The 19,999-nt window shown below is 38.3% G+C and overlaps 1 protein-coding gene across 1 annotated transcript; it reads right to left on the bottom strand.

Moving 5' to 3' along the window:
• Positions 1 to 3,493: 3,493 nt before the first annotated feature.
• On the bottom strand, positions 3,494 to 13,144 carry LOC107724731 (voltage-dependent calcium channel gamma-1 subunit-like). Its single transcript, XM_016533757.1, has 4 exons — positions 12,769 to 13,144; positions 6,917 to 6,991; positions 4,957 to 5,094; positions 3,494 to 3,856 (listed from the first exon to the last, which is right to left on the bottom strand). The coding sequence occupies exons 1-4, from the start codon at positions 13,007 to 13,009 to the stop codon at positions 3,624 to 3,626; spliced, it is 687 nt and encodes a 228-aa protein (XP_016389243.1). The 5' UTR covers positions 13,010 to 13,144; the 3' UTR covers positions 3,494 to 3,623.
• Positions 13,145 to 19,999: the final 6,855 nt, after the last annotated feature.

Below are 19,999 nucleotides of genomic sequence, written 5' to 3'. Positions count from 1 at the left end.
GAATTGGTTGACCACTCAGCTGCCCGTCTTTCCTGTAATTATGTCTGCTCTCTTTGCATCCACTCCCAGAAGTAAAACTTGTTCAAGTGATTTTTCCCAGCTGGCATTTTTTTTATGATGTTCAGTTTCTTGGTGTGTTTTCTTGTGCTTGCTGCTGAGTGGTGAACTGACTCGTATGAAAAATATTATAAAAAGTTGTATAGATGTAGACAGACTTTTCTCAAACCTGTACATATGAATAAATGAATACATGAGATGACATTTGTGTGCTTTATTCTTCTCCTACCGCATCTGCATGTAGAATGTATAAAAAATGCACGTAGGCAAATAGCAAACCTTTTTATTAACAATGAAATGGCACATCAGAACATTTTTATTTTGTTTGCATGTACATGGAAAGACGCAAAGCTGCCAAATGAACAGAAAGTTGATTTCTCAGAGTCCGCTTGTTATTGGATATCAAAATGCTCAGTTTTAATAAGCAACAAAGAGGTTTTGTTTGTGCTCGCCTGATCAGGATATAAAAAGTGAACCATTATGAGAGCTATAATATATTTACTTATGCTCAGGAAATGGTTATTAGTGCTGGCAAAAGTCACGAAGCAACCAAAAACAAAAACTGGTCATTTAATGAAGCTGTTAGCAATAAAGCAAACTAATATCTTTGTACTGTAGAACTACATTACCATTAGTAAATTAACAAATAGATAGAAAATGAGCGTTCGTTATTCTTAGATCACAATTTTGTTCATTATTTGGCCACGGTTTAGAGAACCGCACTCAGTCATGGTGAGATGGCACTTTTTCGAAAAGCTGTTTAGGTATCGATTTGTCTACGGTATGTAATGCAGCCTCATATTGTAGTTTATATCCTTTCGAAAGTTAACAGCAGTTTAATTGCTGCTTTTACGGTAAACATCATCATCAGCTTCCATCTCTCAAAAAGTCTTCGCAAAGTCTACTTTTCACCATTTAATCAATCTCCCAAACATTTATAACTATTCAACATCTTAAAGGGATAGTTCACCCAAAAATGAAAATTCTGTCATTAATTACTCACCCTCATGTCGTTCCAAACCCGTAAGACCTTCGTTCATCTTCAGAACACAAATTAAGATATTTTTGATGAAATCCGAGAGCTTTCTGACCCTCCATAGACTGCAACACAACTGACACGTTCAAGGCCCAGAAAGTTAGTCAGGACATTGTTAAAATAGTCCATGTGACATCAGTGGTTCAACCTTAATGTTATAAAGCTACGAGAATACTTTTTGTGTGCAAAGAAAACAAAAATAATGACACATGCATCCTGGTACTCTCGTTTATGCGTGTTGAAGACTGACACAAGTTGAATAAAGTTATTTTTGTTTTCAAAAGGTATTCTCGTAGCTTTATAACATTACAGTTGAACCACTTAATCCTATCTTAATTTGTGTTCTGAAGATGAACGGAGGTCTTACGGGTTTGGAACAACATGAGGGTGAGTAATTAATGACAGAATTTCCATTTTTGTGTGAACTATCCCTTAAAATGTCCATTTAAACCCTTGTTTACTGTGTTTCTACAAGTCCAATATAGTGGAGTACAATGCAGAATAATAAAGCTGTATGAATAACTGAATAAGCTCACTGAATATGCATGTTTATGAATATACACTGAACAAAATTATAAACGCAACACTTGTTTTTCTGAGTTCAGCTCATGAAAAATGGGGGCAAAAACAAAAGTGTTGCGTTCATAATTTTGTTCAGTGTATGTATGAATGTTTTGTGGATTCCAGTCAATGTATATTAGTTTGAACTTTTTCTATGCGAGTACATTCATTGTATATACACATTCTAAATCCTTTTCTTCTTGGAAAATGGGCCAAACATGCAATCAAATGAGAACGAGAATGTCCTTCAATCTAAATTATGCCTCAAACCAGCAACAGTAAGTAGTAACTTATGGTTTGGTGGTGTGTCTTAAACTAAAGGCCACTGGCTATTAAAAAAAAGGGCAAGAACTTCAATATGTCCTGTCCCAACTACATCAACACAGAAAATGTTTGTGGGGTTTTAACAATCTGTCTCGAGGCAGTTCTTTGAGATTCACTCGCTCAAAACCAGGAAGTCCAAGTGTGATGTGTGTAAAGAATATAACAGCTTAAATTACCTGGGAAGTATAAACCTGTACTAGTAAAGTTATTAGATTCACCTCACTACTATTACAATATGAACTATTTACACCTGTTAAAAAGGAAAACTGTTGAAAATAAGTGCAATCTGTATTTGCCGAAACTGGTCGTACAACAAATATCCATTGCTTATACTTTTATGGTCACCCATCATCACATTCAATGGCACTGTTTCAGAAATAACAGATTGTAAACTTTACATATTATAAACAAGTCCCTAAATATACATTCTAAGCTGTCGTCTATTGCATATAAGCATGAATGCACATAATAATGTTTTCATATGCCGTAAAACATACTAAATTCACGTTAGATATTTCATATAGACCTTAATGGGATAGTTTAACCAAAAATTTAACCATTTACTTTAAAACCCCTTAACTGTCACCGTCCCACCTGTGGGACGCTTGGCGCTCTTTTTTGTTGTCCTTTTTCTCTATCAAATCTTTAGTAATCTAGTAATCATCATAACGTATATATCATTTGAAAGCGTAGAAGCCCAAGATTCATCCTCTGAAAACCATTTAGAAATCGGACATTGCGTTACCATAGAAATGGTACTTTAAAATATTTTGGCGGTCTCCTCCCCCTTAGTGGGCAGTGTCAAGTGTCATATTACAAAATGCATTACGGTCTTTTAGAATCAAACCTTTTTATAATCTTGACAAAAAACATATCACTGGAAAGGTCTGAGTCTCAGGATTCCATATTTGGTGTTTTGAGATAGAAGTAATATTGACTGAGAAATCTAGACATTTGTGATAGAAAAATGCATTAAATATTTTTTAATGGAGTTTAGATGGCACCCGGTGGCTGTTTGTGGTATGATGCCCTAAATAAAATGTCACAGGAACCTACATTTTTTTCATATCAACTTCAAATTTGGAACATAACTTATTTAGACATAAGGCTTTAATGTTATACCAATTTTAGAGTAAAACCTGTTATGTAAAATATTTATAATAAATTAAATAAAATAAAATTAATATAGTGCATTTTATTTACAGTACATTTAATCTTCTATAACTTTTTGATACTTTAATTTTTGGGAAAAAAATCCACTTTTGCAATAATCTACTGATTTTCTTCTTTAAAAAGAGACCAACCTTAGGTCTTATTCCAAAGTGTTAATAAATTACAACAGTTTAAGTTTGGATAGTGCACTTTCATGCCTATTTAAAAAAAATGGGGGGTGACGGTTAAGGGGTTTAAACCTGTATGATTGACCGACTTCTGCTGAACACAATTTCAAGGAATCTATACAAATAGAAAAAAGTTTTAGATAATCTATCCCTTTAAATAATTTGACGTCTCTGTCAATGCTTAGTTAAAAATATCAATGCATCACTATCATCATCTATAAATGCAATGCATCATTATCATTCGCTCTGCTAGTGTGACTCCTGTGTCAGTTGCGTTGCGCTCTTACTCTGTGGTCGACGCTACTCTAGTCTATGGGCTCTGGTTCGGCGTCCATGCAGGTCTCCCAGGGGTTTCTGGGCATGTGTGGCATGGAGATGATGAGGAGGCTGATGCCGCTGAGGGAGAGGAGGGTGAAGGCGGCGCAGGCGCAAGCGAAGGACCACGAATAGTAGTACTCGATCCATATGGTCTCGTCGCTGTCAATCATGCGTTTGACCGACTGCCTCATGATCTCCACCGAGATGATGATGCACAGACCTGTGAGGGTGAGAAAGATCACAGAGGTTAAATGGAGAATAAAGAATGGTGGTTTTGTGGTTGGTGTCTGGGGTTTCTAGACTATCGATTCACCGGCGTTGAATTACATCGTCCTGCAAGTCCTTGAGTACGTATAAACGCTCACAGCTGCTTTCGACCTGCAGGACACTTGACCAGTTGCAACTGCATGAATGTAGCAAGCTGTAATCCTGAACGTGTCTTAAAATCACCCTTGTTAAAAAGAAGTGTGCTTAATTGTGTCGAATGTGCAGTTGTTGTATACTTCACATCTTGGAAGTATAACTCTAAAAACTGTACTTGCAGATGATACTGATGAAATAAAAGGACACTTAAGTGAACTGAAAGAGAGACACTTTCATGACTCTTTTAAAAAGTGCACTTTATAATCAATCATATTTTAATAATTTTTTGCCGTGCTTTACAGAAGTACACTCATTTTGTTGCGTCCACTAACATACTAAAGCACATGCAAAGTATTTGATTGCAATTTGAATAATAATTAGTTAAATTTTTATTTACTAAATTGCTAATTCATTCATACAAATATGCAATTATGAATATATTTAATTGCATGACATACAAGTTTCAGTAGAAATGTCATTAAGGTATATTTTATCATCATAAATAATTGACAGTACATTCAGCAGTACACTTTGACCATATTTATCAATGGCAATATAATTATGAAATTACATACAAAGATGTAGTTAAGTGGGTCAAAAAAAAAAAACTAAATTTCTGCTAAATGCATTTATTATCAATTTAAACTATAACACATTTTCAATTAATTGCAATAATAATGCTATTAAGTGTCAGAAAACATCAAATAATAAGTACTCCATAAATACTCTTTATAAAAAATATGCAAAAGTGTACTTCTGTTACACAAGGGTATCAACAACAACAACGAAAACTAATATAAATGCTAATAACATGGTTTCTTGGACATTGTAGTAGGCTCAATACCACCGTATTGCTTGAACTATGAATGAACTAGAACTAGAAGCATGGTACCAGTTAAATTACACAAAATACTAAAACATTATAAGAAGATATATTCAGTTTAACATAGTGCTTACCTGCAAAAGCAAAGAACATGCCAGCTGGTCTCAGCAGATAGTCTCTACCCTTCCCAAAAGCCCCCAGGAGGCAGAGACTGCCCAGGGTCATGAAGGCCAAACTGAAGATGGCAATGGCGGCAGCTGAGATATTGTACTCTTGACGGAAGAAAATCACACAGAGAGTCTGAGAGCGGATCAAAGCAAGACCAGGTCTTCCTGAGATCTTATGGCAACATTATTATTAAATTGTTCTTTTAAAACATGTCTTCAATTATGCCTACAGCTGTCACAGAGAATCCTACTTATATTACCACATCTAAACCTAATTCAATATGTAATATAATCATATACAGTATGTAGTAAATTTGTGCTATGCTCTGTGCTATGCAGGCTAATCTGCTAGCATGCTAAAGGGAACAAAAAGAAAGAATGTCGAATTTGACGATTTGTAGCTTTGTGTGTATTCTGATGTGTGAGAGATAGTTAAAGGTTAATAAGGTTGGATTCCTAATGAGGCCCCAAATGAGAATCCAAGCTAACTAAACTGTATGTTTTTCATAGGTTTATGTTTATTTGTCCAATTTCATTCGTTGTGATCAACGTTTTTATTGCAGCTACTGCTTCACCAAAAGAGCTTGCATTCGCCAAACAACTCTGCAGGCACTTTGTATCCACAAGCAGATCATTCAAGGATAACTTCATCTACTCTGCTAATTCAGATGATCTGGCTAATCAGTCTGACCTCTAGACTAATGTTGCGTTTAACGTGTCATTAATTAGTAATACAGACAGATCAATAGCGTGAATGAGTATTGACATTTTAGGATGCGGCTCAGGAAATGCGTGGCGATGAAGCATTTGTGCTTTGCTTCACGTCTCACTGCATTCAGCACTTTATCAAACTCGGATAAGGCTTTATTCCACTTTAACTCAATGACCGAGCTAGAGCGTGAAATATGGAAGATGCGCTCTGCTCAAGTAGGCAGAAAATTTAATGCCAATGGCCATATTTGGTTGCTAGATTGCACTGCCTGAGATCGGTGGACATTATGTCTAATTGAGAGCGAAAAAAGTTTCAGTCTTAAGAAGAGCGAGGTATTTATATAGCATAACTTTTTAAAATAATAACAGATATGTTGTATCATTATATCTTGGGAGCAATACTTGCATATGCAAAACTCATTGCCACGACATACTGTGTTGTTATGTATTACTAAGTTATTCAGTGGGTCACTCCTTCGTTGCAAGTTAACAGGATTGTTTTAACATTTATCGGGCAAAAAATCTAAGTAAAATTCTTGGGAAAGCAGAATCATTCGTGTCTGTTGTGTAAACAGTGCTGGATGGGCAATGCTGGGTAGTGACAGATTACATGTAATCTGGATAACGTAACCAGATACCAAAAAAATAGGTATTTGTAATTAGATTATATTACATTTTAAAATACTTGTAATCCTGCTACAGTTACTTTTTATTGATTTTTGATACTTGGTCTTTGATTTTTCGAGTTTTGGTTAATGGTCACATGGCATGCAGGTAATTATTCGCTTTTCATTCAATTCACAAACCCCCTGCAGTTCCTTCACAAACCCCAGTTTGAGAAACCTTGATGTCATGTAATGCACTTCATGGTGTTAATTACAATGAATGGAATATAATTTCTTTCTCTTTGCATTTTTAAAACAATACGGTGCAAGATTATCGAACAATTTAGTTAAGTTAAACAAGTTAGGTCAAAAGTAATCAAAAAGTAGTCATTTTACATTACCTAAAATGTGTAATCTAATGGATTACGTTACTAACTACAATTTTTGTCATGTAATTCGGAATCAGTAACGGACTACAATTTGCAAGCAGTCCATCCAGCACTGAGAATGGGTTCCACAGCAAATTTAATTTGATTTCCTCCATCTCTGCTTGGTATTAAGTGGAAAACTTTGCACTATCCACACATGATTTCAAAGGGGGAAAACCTTACCTTTCTGAGTCTTGACTTCAAAAACTTCAGCCTCTTCCCCTGATGTGAAGTGTTTGAAGTAGGAGCAGTTCTTGACTGCAAAACAAGATGAAAACAGTGATTGTAGCTGAGGGTTGCAGGTGCTGCCGTAGCCTGTCATTACGATGCAGCCAAACTACCAATGAGCCCTCTTGACATTTTCTCCAGAGACCATAGATGCTCGAAAACAAGCCAGGCATTCGTGTGTGTCCATCGAATGGATCATGAATTCTGAATTATGTGCGGAGAGCATGTGATTACGTTGCGCAAGCTTTCTTGCTGGTAGGATGCTGTAAGTGTGCACAATTTGTATGTGCTTTTTGGACAGGAAGGCAAATTAGCTGATGAAATGGAACAAGCTCTATTTCCTACCATTATTTTGCCTTCACAAAACAACACTTTGTATTTCACATGCCTAATATCCCCCTCCTTGGGCTAATTAACAGAAATGAGCTTCTCGCCCATGTGTTCATCAGGTTACAGGTCCACAAAATCGTGAAACGAGTCCTCGCTCTCATATCTCCCAAGGCAATGGGAAAAGTCAGGTTATATAAGAGTTCATACGGTAGGAACCTCTTCTTTAGATTAAACTCATAAAGCAACCTCAGCGTCCCCTGTGCCAGGAGAAAGACTGACAGAGCTGTTTGTTACGCTGGACCAAGAATCTCCAGCTCAAGCGGGGGGTTGGGGGAGACCTATGTATAGGTTACCTAGCAACAGGCTGGTCTTAGCTTTTATTAGTGAAGGCAGACTGACAGCGGCGAGGGGTTGGGATGCATCACGCCGTGCTGCTTTAGACCGTGATTTACTCAGCTTATTTGACTATTCCCATCACAGGCCCTTAACACAAGCTGTTGTGGATGAGTTCATCTCACGATTGGCCTCTGAGAGCCTTTGGCCGTAATGTTTGGTGCCATGTGTGGGCTAATACACACACGTGTTGGGTCGTGGTCAGTTGTCTAGCCCTGCGTTAGCATTTCAATACCCTCAACCCACGATGTGACACTTGATTTAATTGTGTTTCGAGCCCTTTGCGGCAATAGAGAGTTGTGGAGTGTGTATTGTGGAGATTCATTGACATCCCTCCATGTTATCCCAGTCTTTTCATGTCCTCTTCACCTGTCTTGCTTCGGTAGGCCTGTCAGCGTCCTTCATCCATCTGACAGAGACATACAAGGACAGAGCGATCACGAATCAGTCCCAGATAAAAGGGCTGCTCTTGAAAAATCTGTCATTTTTTCCCCTGGCACGTATCGAATGCGAGACCTGTGCCATGCGCCTTGCTCTGCATGTAGGCAGATCTGTTTTTCAGCATGATTGTACCTAAAGCTCAAAAAGAACAGTGTGAGTCTTTTCAGTTCAGCGACACCGCCGTGCAAAATGAGGAGCCGAAAATAGCGATTTGGGGCGTATCATTGACCTTTTAGTTTTGTTAATGGAAGCACTTATTTCAGGGAGGAGGTCGACTGCTGGGTTGCAGTGGCTGTCATATTGTTTTTTACATCTTGATTAAAGCTCCCTCCCTTTCGTGGCCCAAGCAAACAGACCACTGGGCCTGGCAGGTTTTCGAGCGCCGTGAGGCAGCTGTGCTGTTTTTATTTTGGTAAATATGGAGCAGTGGCTCAAGAAAACAGAGGTGTCCTCTTTTGTCCACTTGTAGAGTGACCGTTAGATTCTGGGTCAATGTGAGAGGAGGAGGACACATTTAAAGCGTCTAAGCCGCTAAGGGTGCTCATATCTGGGTCACACAAGGGAAGTGGCTTCATCTGGGGCCTCCGGAAACTGAGATAAAGCCCCTACAACACAAAGATACTAAAGGAATAGTTCATCCAAAAATAACAACTCTGTCATTAGCCAATGACTGTCATTAACATATGACAAAAGAGCACCATTGAAGTACTGTAAGGGGCCGTTCACACAGAACGCGTCTTTGCGTCTAAAAAATGCGAGACACAGCGCTCATGAATGGTTTCGAAAAACGCAGCGCTGAATGCCTCTTCTGTCATGTTGCCATCAAATAAAACAGTTGCCATACCAACTTGCTACTGTAAACAAAAGCTTGCAACGCTTGCCCCGCCCCTGGGGTCTTCTGATTGGTCCACAAGACTAGAATTGAAGAGTGGTGCTTTGTGTAAAAATTCTTTTAACTTGACATTCTTTTAACGTCTTAAAGGGGACATCAGATGCAAACTTCAGTTTTACATGGTGTTTGCGTATAAATGTGTCTTAGCAGTGTGTGGACACAGCCACCCTACAATGATAAAAAATCCATTCACTCCTTTTTTTTTTAATCTCTCCGAAACCTAAACAGTTTCAATTATCAAGCCGCTTTGATTTTCTAAACAGTATGACGTCATACTGCACAAGCCCCGCCCACGACCGCTGACGGACTGTCTTGTATTAGCATATTTCCGCCCTCAGCCAGTATGCTGTCCGCCATTTTCTCCACGCTCAGGCAGCTGTAGCGACAACAATGTCTCGTAAGCAATGCAGGTGTTTTGTAGTTGGATGCAAAAGTCAACATAAGAACCTTCGTTTTCTTCTGACATCAAAGCCACTGAGGACGCAGTGGATTAGTTTTGTTTTTGATGGTAATGCACCACCGAATACACAAAAAAACGCAACAGAGGGGTGGGGTGAACAGTAGCTCATTATCACTTAAAGCGACATGCACCGAAAACACAGCTGTTTTTGACAAGGTAAAAAGGGTGTTGTTTTACACGACCATTGAGGAATTTTAACCAAAGTATGTTGCAGACATTTCACGAAGACCCTAATGAATCATACCAACTTGTGGAAAATGGGCATCCGATGTCCCCTTTAAAAACACAGCACTCATAAGCGAGAAGCTGCAAAAGACGCGAGTACATCGGTCATACGCATCCGTCTAGCTTGTTTACATAGAAAAACAATGGAAAAGTAGTGCATTGGAATGGAAAAACACGTTCTGTGTGAATTGCACCTAATGGTAGTCCATATGACTTGTGTGCTGTAAGTCTTTTGAAGCCATATGATAACTTTCTGTGATGAACAAACTGAAGTTTTAGTTATTCATTGAAAATCTTGGTACAGTGCTTTTGGTAACAATAACAAGAGACAATACCATCTGCTATCCTGACACATCTTGATGCATCTAACATTCTTCAAAATATCTTATTTTCTCTTCCACAGAGGAAAGAAATTCGGTGAGTAAACAATGACAGAATTTTCGTTGTTTGCCGTGAACTACCCCTTTAACTATTTCTTTAAACAATTATATCCCACAATACTGTATCAGAATCCACTGAGTGGTTCCAATTTCAAGTTGTTTCAAGCCACTTAAAATGGCTATTTTAACATAATTAACTCCACTGGGAAGATCGAGAGACATTTTAACAGACCTGAGTGTTGAATGAGTGTGAAATGCTAGATTCCCTCGAAGAACTTGATGAGTCTCGCCAACACTCATAGCTCTTCTTTTCCCTCTGTGAGAACCAGGTCTGGGAGTGAAGCCAAGAAACATTGAGCGAGCAGGAATATAACTGCTTAAATGCTAATGTTTTGACGTATGGCTTCTTCTGTGCAATTCAAGAGGCTATCCAAATCTAACCACTCCCCTGCAGGCAGTTGTGTTTGCAGTACTAGTGTGAACTGGGCCACACCTTGTCTCACAGGATGTCGTTGTAAACGGCTGTGCTCTGCAAGGTGTCCGTGGAGCCTCAGGGTTAGGTGCTTTCCAACCCTTGCCAGCACAAATTCTCCCACCGGGGCAGGAATATCAGTAGGTGTCTGCCAAGACCACAATCCTCCACCTGATTGAACTGCTTATCTCCTAATGGTCTAAAGTGAGAGCTGCGGGGTTGGTTTGGAGAAAACTCATGCTGCACATCAGTAAACAGTGCTGGTACTGTGCACTGTCATAAAGGAAATGTTTGACAAAGCACAGATTTTGTTCATTCTTATTGATGTTGACTTTGACTAATAATCTTACCTCTGAATTTATATCTTAGATCTGAGGGAATAATGGCTAGTCTGTAGTATTGATAATCTAAATTTTGACTATCGACATAAAATCTAGTACACACTAAAGCTGATTCCAATCAAGAACCACTCACTTTTGGCCCACCACTGTTTTTACATGATGCTTAAGGGTGGCTAAATTTCAAATATCCCTGAGAGCCGTGTTGAAAAAAACAGCATTATGCTGGTTGGGTATGTTTTGGAGCATGGTAGCTGGTTTGAGCTGGTCTAAGCTGGTCATGTGCTGGTCCTAACTTAAGCTGGTCCTAAGCAACTAGCTCCTGCTCAGAACCAGCTCATAACCAGCTCAGGACCAACTAAGGATCAGCTCAAACCAGCTGCCATGCTTCAAAACATACCTAACCAGCATATGCTGTTTTTTTAACGAGTAAAGTGCAATGCACATGCACTTAAGGATAACTCATGTACTTGCAACAAGGTCTTAAAACTCTCAACTTTTCAAAGACCACGGCTCAAAGCAACTAGTTAAGCAAGCAAACCCTTGACTCGTTCTCTTCAGAAGTTTTCATTGTAGCACCCATGTTTCCTGGAGGAATTGCAAAAACCTGTGCACCATTTTGGAAAATGTTGATTTCCGGAAATTGCATAAAGCCAATCAGATTGGAGCTTGCTGCTTTAGGAAAGCTCTTGCCATTTACGCTTCAGATGAATGGTCTTCAGTCCATAAATGGTCCAATGGCATCTCAGGCTGAGGCTACATACTAAGGCTGAGGATGATGAGATTGTGCGTACAGTTGTCAGCAAGTCTAAGATAAGTAACTTTGTTGGAGAATTAGAGTTAAACCCAATTGGAACTGTAGGCTGTTTTCATGTTGACTTCAACATCCATAGTTGATGTTAAATCTTGGGGCCTTGCTTAACACAGGGACGGATCGCTCTGTTTATCCCCACAGTTCTTCCTGAGGTGTGACAAGAGGATGCTGGTCTTACTGCGCCCTGGATTACACAGGGGACAGCCTGGATCCAATTACTTTTTTTACTCTAGTTGTTTTTGTGTGGTTTCTGAGCCCTCTGTTTCATTTATCCACTAAATACTATGATCTTTTTGTGTGACATTTGATCTATAACCTGCCATCTGCCTTAAATGTTGACTCAAATATATCTGCAGAATGCAGTTGAACAGAAGGTAGATATTCAGATATCAAGGCAGATATTCAGTGCTCTGTCAATGAATGCATACAGTCTTTACTGTCATACGAGTGAATTGTATTACTCTTTTCTTCTTCTTCTCGATCTGTTTGACCTCATGAGCTTGGGTGTAGGAATGAAATGAGGCTGATCCATCCCTAGAGCAGCGTAAAGAACAGTCGAGTTATTTCCTGTGTCCCACAGGTAGATTCAGCTCATCTGCCTTTCCCTTAATTCAAATCCACAGATCTGCTCGTTAATCATCTTAACCTGTCTATTACAGCCTTAAACAACCCAATGACATCAGAAACAGCAAATCAACACCCGTTCAATTCATTAGCACTCTGGTCAGTGACCTCACTAAGCAATTCAAAAACGACGCAATTAAAATAAACCCTTAATGCAATTTGAGGAACGGACTCCCCCCTAAATTGGGAATTAATGTTGAAAGGATAAACTCCAGTGCACTTAGAGTAGAAAACTTTTCACCTTGAACTTTCTTGCACTGTGTATGAAGTATGCCTGACTTGGCTTCTTCTGCTCCCCAATTTCCAGTTACAAAACTTATGAATGAGGTGCTCTTCCAAAAACTTCACACATAAGACACATCCTTGCCTCTGGGCTATATCGGACGACACGGCTGGACATGTGCTCATGAGAAATAACTTGGATGTGAACTTCCTTACCTCCTGGCAGGCTGATAGGGCCACAGCCTTTACCCTGAGGGTCTTCCTCCACAATGAAGATACTCTTTTTACACAGCCTCCAGAGTCCGAAGTGGGCCGCTTCGCAGGTGGTGTTGAGCCGCTCCACCCTGGGACTCAGCACCGCCCAGTGGTCCGTCACCACCGCCGCCAACATGGACGAGATGCCCACCAGGATAACCAAGAAGGTGATCTTCACCTTGGTCTTCTTGTCCTCCAGCATGGTGGCCTCCGAAGATACGTTTGAAAGTGTCTCTGCCCTTGAATTGACGCCTTGGTTTAGTTTACTTCTCAGGCACTAAGGGAAATGTAAAAGTCACACAGCAACCCGCTATCTCTTCACTCCAGCTCGCTGTCCACAAATCTCTGCTTCTGCTTGGAAAAAGAGGCCAGATAATAGTGCCCTAGTTTTCTCTCTCTCTCTCTCTCCCTCCCCGTAAGACAGTCGTTTGGTATGGTGGGCTGTGCCTTTAGACCTGCCTTCATGATGTAGGCTGGGAACGTTTATTAACTAATATTGTAAAATCTGCAGCTCGCATAGAGGAAATACAGAAATTACAGAAACACAGCTTTGACAAGCCAGAGGGCTCATGTCTGAGTTTGTGTACTGGCTGATGTCTTAGACCATTAGGACATGTGATCACTTGCATAGTAATGAATAAACAGCCAGATGATGCCAGATCTGTCAGAAATAAAATGATTTAATAATATCCTATTTGAGATTTGGTGATGGACTGGTCATCCGTCCAGGGTGTTTCTATACTTTCGGCCTGAGACACTGGAATACGCTCCAGAAAGCCAGTTTTGAGATTTTAATGGATGGATGGAATTATTTCATTTTTTCCATTGAATTGTATTCACGATGTAAATAATTTAACTAATACATCAATGTCAACTTGTGATGTGGCTTGGCTTACCAATAAATCATCTTTGTTTCGAGCAGTACTTTCATTATTTTTTTTAAATGTTCTAAAACAACCCATCCAAAGTCAGTTTGTGTAGCTATGGATTTCAGTTGAAAATAAAATTGGGGTTTTGCTGAAGAGTAGCCTCAAGCTCACAGCTGATTGATCTATGAAAATCCGAGATGACGTGCAGATTCAACGCTCGCAGTGTAGAGACTCAAATTGTGACGAGTCACTGGGCAAGACTTTTCAAATTTCACAAATTCTACTGAATTTCATTTTCATCTTGCATGATTTGATGTTGAAGGCTTGTTGTGTTCATTATCCTTGTGCCTTGCTTTTCCAAAGCAGTTTAATTATTTCCTGTGCTACTGTTGCTCGCTGGATCCGAGAGGCTCATGGGAAATTTCCTTTTATTAGTAGATGATCTACTTTCCACCGTCAGTGAGTGCGAGAGGCTGTATCTATACCTGGGTATCAAAATGGATTCGAGTTTCAGGAGGAGATTAAGACTCCGGACTCTCATTTTTAGCTTTTATTTTAAAAAAAAATGTTTTTAAATGTTACTAAGTTTGCTATTTAAAATAAAGAGTTATTAGTAGCACTTTAAAAAAAAGGGTTGGTGTTATCGCTGCTCTCCCTGCTCTCATCCATGCTAGGCTGCATGAATACGCAGGGAGTTCTTGCCCAGAACAGAACCATACCGCCAATCCAAACTGTATGCTAATTGTCAATCATCTCTGACGATAGTGGTCCTGACAGAAATGAAAGGTAGACATATAGAGATAAAAGTAATATTAAAAAGATACAAAATAGCACAAATTAAGTACAACACAGATTTATGTTCACTCTCTTGATGCCAAGCACACACACACACACAATGTTGGGTTTCCATGATTTAGGGGGACATTCCAGAGGCGTAATGGTTTTTATATTGTACAAACTGTATTTTTTATTTCTTTGCCCTAACCCTAACCCTAGCCCTAAACCTACCCCTCACAAGAAACCTTCTGCTATTTTAGATCTTCAAACAAGATCATTCTGTATGATTTATAAGCTTGTTTCCTCACGATGACCAAAAATGTCCCCACAAGGTCAAAATGTACTGGTATTACTATACCTGTGGGAACATTCCAGGTACCAGGCACACACACACACACACACAAGGGTTGCTATGAAGAATGCTTAAATCCTTAATTGTGCTGTAATATTTCTAATATTCAGAATTGCCTGTTGTAATATTTAAATGTACTGTAATGTATTAATACAGCAAAACTGAATATTTCTAGAGTTGGGGTACTCAAATGGACTTGGACTCTGACATTTTGGATGCAAACATTTTTTTCAGAGTACAGACGCATGTTGTGTGTAACATAAGATAGCATAAAAATAAAAATAAGTAACAACATAAAAAAAAAAAAAACATTAATAAACGTCTACCACTCAAACTCAGCTGGTTAAAGACTAGGACCTGACTCGAAAAGGTGAACTCAGACCCAACACTACCAGTTTCTATCTATGATTATACGTGATGGTACTTGATATAAATCATAGTACTGAAAGATTAACTGTAAAGAATACAGTGGTAGTACTATGGAGCCATGGTTGCAGATCATTATTCCCATAGACGTCAGTGTAAGATAAACATACTTGAACGTTCCCCATGATATAGTGTCTTCACACAGCTGCCCATTTATTGAATCACTTTCTTTGCCACTCACTGTAGAAGAAAGAGCGCAGAACGTAAACAGCTGTAGTGTCCCTGTGCACACTTCAGTTACCCTTACGTGTTAATAATGTAGCGTAACATAAACCGACATCTAAGTCTGAGCTTTTTGTAAAACGCTGTGGCCCACTTATCAAGACTCTGGCCCATTTTCTTTGGTGACAGGTCTTTCGCCGCTTTCCGTTTTTACACAAAACACGTGCAAAAAATGGCACACAGCAAAAGAGCAGCTATCCTGAAGTGTCTAAAATATACTGAGGACCACCACATTTATGTCAGTTGTTTCCCGATCTAAAGTGTTAAACCGTGAAAATGGGTTATGTACTCATTCTAATTAGAAAGTCATTTCTGTCCTACCTGTGAGCGACAAATGGAATAGGCTGTGTTAAAAATAGGTTGCTAAATGATGTTTTTTGGTGCATTTGCTTAGAAGTAAAACTGAGATTTGAATTATGTACATAGAATTAAATTAAAAGGAACCTTTACTGTCTTAATACATATTCCTAGTCTTCCTGGTGAAAGTCTCATGACTGCATAGCATATTCTAAAAAAAAAAAAAAAAAGTTTTTCTTGTTCTTCCTCCAAAACAACTCCACACCACTTTGTTTCAAACAATTCTGAATGGATAAAATCAAATCCCACCCTGCTTTTCTTATTATTGTATATACTGTTTTACATCGAAATGTCAATTATGAACATAAATGGCGATTCAAATTAATAGTCTAACCAGAAACACAGGGTTAAATAGCAGTTTTACTTTTACAATCCATTAGTTTGAACTGAGCCAGCTCACCATTTACTCACCCTCAAACTCACTTTATTTCTTGTGAAGTTTAGTAGAATGTCCAAGCTGCACTTTTCCACATAATATGAATGATGACTTCTGTATGTGGTTTCTGATGCTAAATCCAAGATCCATATTATACTTAACGAAACTATTAGCATTGGCATTAATCTCAATGGTAGTTTTTGCTGACTCAGGACCCCAGGACCCTTATGAAAAAGAATTATACTTTAGCATAAGCCTACTTAAAATATACTTAAGTGTGAACTGAATGTAATGTTTTCAGGTACTTAACTGCATGTTAAATGCAATAACTGAAAATGGATTATAGTTTATATTAATATTAAATCCTATTAGCTGAAATTTAGAGTGCTTTAAAGTAGGACTTAAGTATATATTTGTATATAATTTCATAATTATTGTCTTTGAAATAGGGTTAAAGTGTACTAAATAATGTCATTTCTATTGTATTTCTTTATTAATACAAATTTGTAAGGATAACGTTGCAATTTAGTACACTTATGTTTAGTACACAAGTACACACAGTATGTTAGTCAACACATCAAAATAAGTGTATTTCTTTCAAATCTGTCAAAATCTTATTACATACACTTTTTGAAAGGTGTCTTAAGAAACATAGTCTTCAAGTGTAGTCTTTTCAAGTACACTTCAATGGCCTTTATTTCATTATTATTTTATCTGCAAGTACATTTTTTTAATAATATACTTTTATGATTTGAAGTAGACCACAAGTGCACATTCAATACAATTAAGTGCACTTCTTTTTCACAAGGGAAAGTATACAATTGAAAATCATTGGTCATGGTGGCTAAATGGCACTCAAAAATTACATAGCAAGCTTTTTTAATGCCTGTCCAAGGAGAGAGATGCTTTTTAGTTTCAGCATCTACCAGCAGGTGCTAATGGGGCCATGCTAACCTGCAAAACCTCGACCCCTCTGGTAAATCAACACATTTCTGTTCAGTGCTGTTTGTGAATACAGGATCAACACTCTTTTGTGCTACAGTTTTATCACACAGACCCTGATGTTTGTGGGTCACATGCAACAGATGAGAAACATCTCGCCCAGTCTGTCACAATCAACGTCAATGCAGCAGCATCTTTACCTCTGTACGTCACCATCGCACTGCATAGCTGGGAAACCCAATCTCCAATCGCCGATACAGCTAACGCGGTCTAAAGTTCACTTTGCCGAGTGTGTTTCAAGTACATGACAGCCACAATGCAAAATCAATCTCATCTTGTCACGAGTGTTTCATTAGGCTCCTTTGAATTCAAATAAATAACAATTTGATTCCTTTAAATGCGTTAGCTTCCAAATGGAAAGACAATGGTGACTGGTTTCAGATTATATGCAAGGCTGAAGGAGGAGGTGAATAGACTGTATGCATTTCCTAATGACAGGCAATATTATTCAAGCTAAATTAGATTACCCAAACCCTCTGGGCCATCTCCATAAAGGTCACTGAAAATAGAACTGTCGCGTACCAAATCGGTTTGTACCATTCTCCATCAGCTTTAATCTGTGCCACAGACACGGTGGGCAGTAATGCGGCAGAACACGGCTGATCAGGGCCATTCAGATGGACTAATTTCTTAATACTGAGTAAACAGCCGGTTAATAATGAAGACTATTAGAGAGGATGGAGACAAACACTCTTATTGGCAAGGTCAAAGACTGTACCATTACAGAATAAGAATGTCATGGTGAAGAGTATTTTCCTTCTAACAATGTTTGTGTTGTTTCATTATTTAAAAAGACACTACCTTATATGCACACAGATCTAAAGCAGTTTGATTTCAAATTTCTAAAGAAAATGTGACTGGTGCTTGCCCACGTTGTTGCTGTTGGATTGCCAGGTTTTTTTTGGGGGGTGTTTTCTTACCGACCCAACACTCTAAAAAATGCTGGGTTAAATATAACCCAGCGCTGGGTTAAAAAGGTACAAACCCAGCTATTGGGTTGTTTTGACCCAGCAGTTAGGTTGTTTTGACCCAGCGGTTAGGTTGTTTTGACCCAGCGGTTAGGTTGTTTTGACCCAGCGGTTAGGTTGTTTTGACCCAGCATTTAGGTTGTTTTGACCCAGAGTTTAGGTTGTTTTGACCCAGCGTTTAGGTTGTTTTGACCCAGCGGTTAGGTTAGGTTGTTTTGACTCAGCGGTTAGGTTGTTTTGACCCAGCGGTTAGGTTGTTTTGGCCCAGCGTTTAGGTTGTTTTGACCCAGAGTTTAGGTTGTTTTGACCCAGCGTTTAGGTTGTTTTGACCCAGAGTTTAGGTTGTTTTGACCCAGCTTTTAGGTTGTTTTGACCCAGAGGTTGGGTTCAAAACAACCCAACCGCTGGGTCAAAATAACCCAATAGCTGGGTTTGTCCCTTTTTAATCCAGCGCTGGGTTATATTTAACCCAGCATTTTTTAGAGTGAAGTTAAAATAGCCCACCGTATTAATATTCTGGTCAAAAGATGGCATTTTATTGATGTACAAGCTATTCCATCTCAATGGAAGCTTGTTTCTGTCACAGAATAAAAATAAAAAGGTAATTGCAACTTTTTATTTCACTATTCAGAATTATTTTTCTCACAAATCTCTTTCTATTTCACAATTTGGATATTTTTCACAGAATTGAGCAAAATAAGTCATGCAGTAAGACTTTTTTTCTCAGAATTACAAATTTATATATATAAAAAACAAGTGATTAACTCACAATGACACTTTTCTTCACAATAAGAATTTCTCAGTCTTGTGAGAACAAAAGTCAGAATTTTGAGATATAAACTCAGAATTGTGTGAAAATAAATCTGAAATCAGTTGCAATGAAATAGTTGCGATTATCTTTAAAATGTTTCTATTTTTTGGTGCAAATAATCTTCCATAGATCTCTTAGAATAGTAAAAGCACACCTTTCTTTAACATGTTGCATAATTTGAGGTATAATTCATGTCTGAAGCACAAATGGTGCAGGACAAGAATATTCACTTTAATACTTATATGGTTAGGGGGTTGTAGGGGGTTGTAAATCCATAATCCTAAAAATAAGCAATTGTGATAACCCAAACACCACCAATTGTCATTGTTGTGTGACTACTTCATGCTCTTCTTCTGTTAAAGTGGTAAAAACTTGTTTTGATGTCCTTGCTTTGAAGATTAACGAACAGCCTGCTTTTAAATAAATCACTCTTTAGCTCATATCCCATTACTGAGAGGTAAGAGGAATGTGGAATTCACCAAAGATTCAAACAATTCATAAATGTCACTGGAAGGTCAGACTCACTAGTTATACAAAAGTGCAGGAAAATCTCATTTATTTTAGGTGTCAAAACAGTTCAGAGACAGGAAGCTAGCATCACTGGATTGTGTCAGAAAATGTTCAAAATGCTGACATTTTGGCCTGTTTTTACATTTTACATGACATTCCTCATTTTGTTTCATCCTCAAAGTATCTCAGCATTATTCATAGAGGAGGAACAGCACGTGTGCTTTATAATTCTGTCATTTACTCATGTAATTTCAAACCTGTATGACCATAATGCAACTAAATCATAACTAAAAACTAAAAATGTGAATTTTTAAAGAAATATCCTGGCAACCCTTTTCCATATAATGAAAGTGAATGAGGACTGGGGCTGTAAAGCTTCAAAATTACATTTGATTCGTGAACAACTTTTCAGTGTATATTATACAATCAAGTTCATACAAACAGTTGGAATGATTCATTCACTGGACTGATTCAGTTCTCAGGTGATTCAATAATTGAGTCAATTGGAATATCGTGTATGAG

Source organism: Sinocyclocheilus rhinocerous, unplaced genomic scaffold (assembly GCF_001515625.1).
Source record: "Sinocyclocheilus rhinocerous isolate Xijiao unplaced genomic scaffold, SAMN03320098_v1.1 scaffold275, whole genome shotgun sequence".
Classification (NCBI taxonomy): Eukaryota; Metazoa; Chordata; class Actinopteri; order Cypriniformes; family Cyprinidae; genus Sinocyclocheilus; species Sinocyclocheilus rhinocerous.
This window is presented reverse-complemented; position numbering and strand designations above follow the sequence as displayed.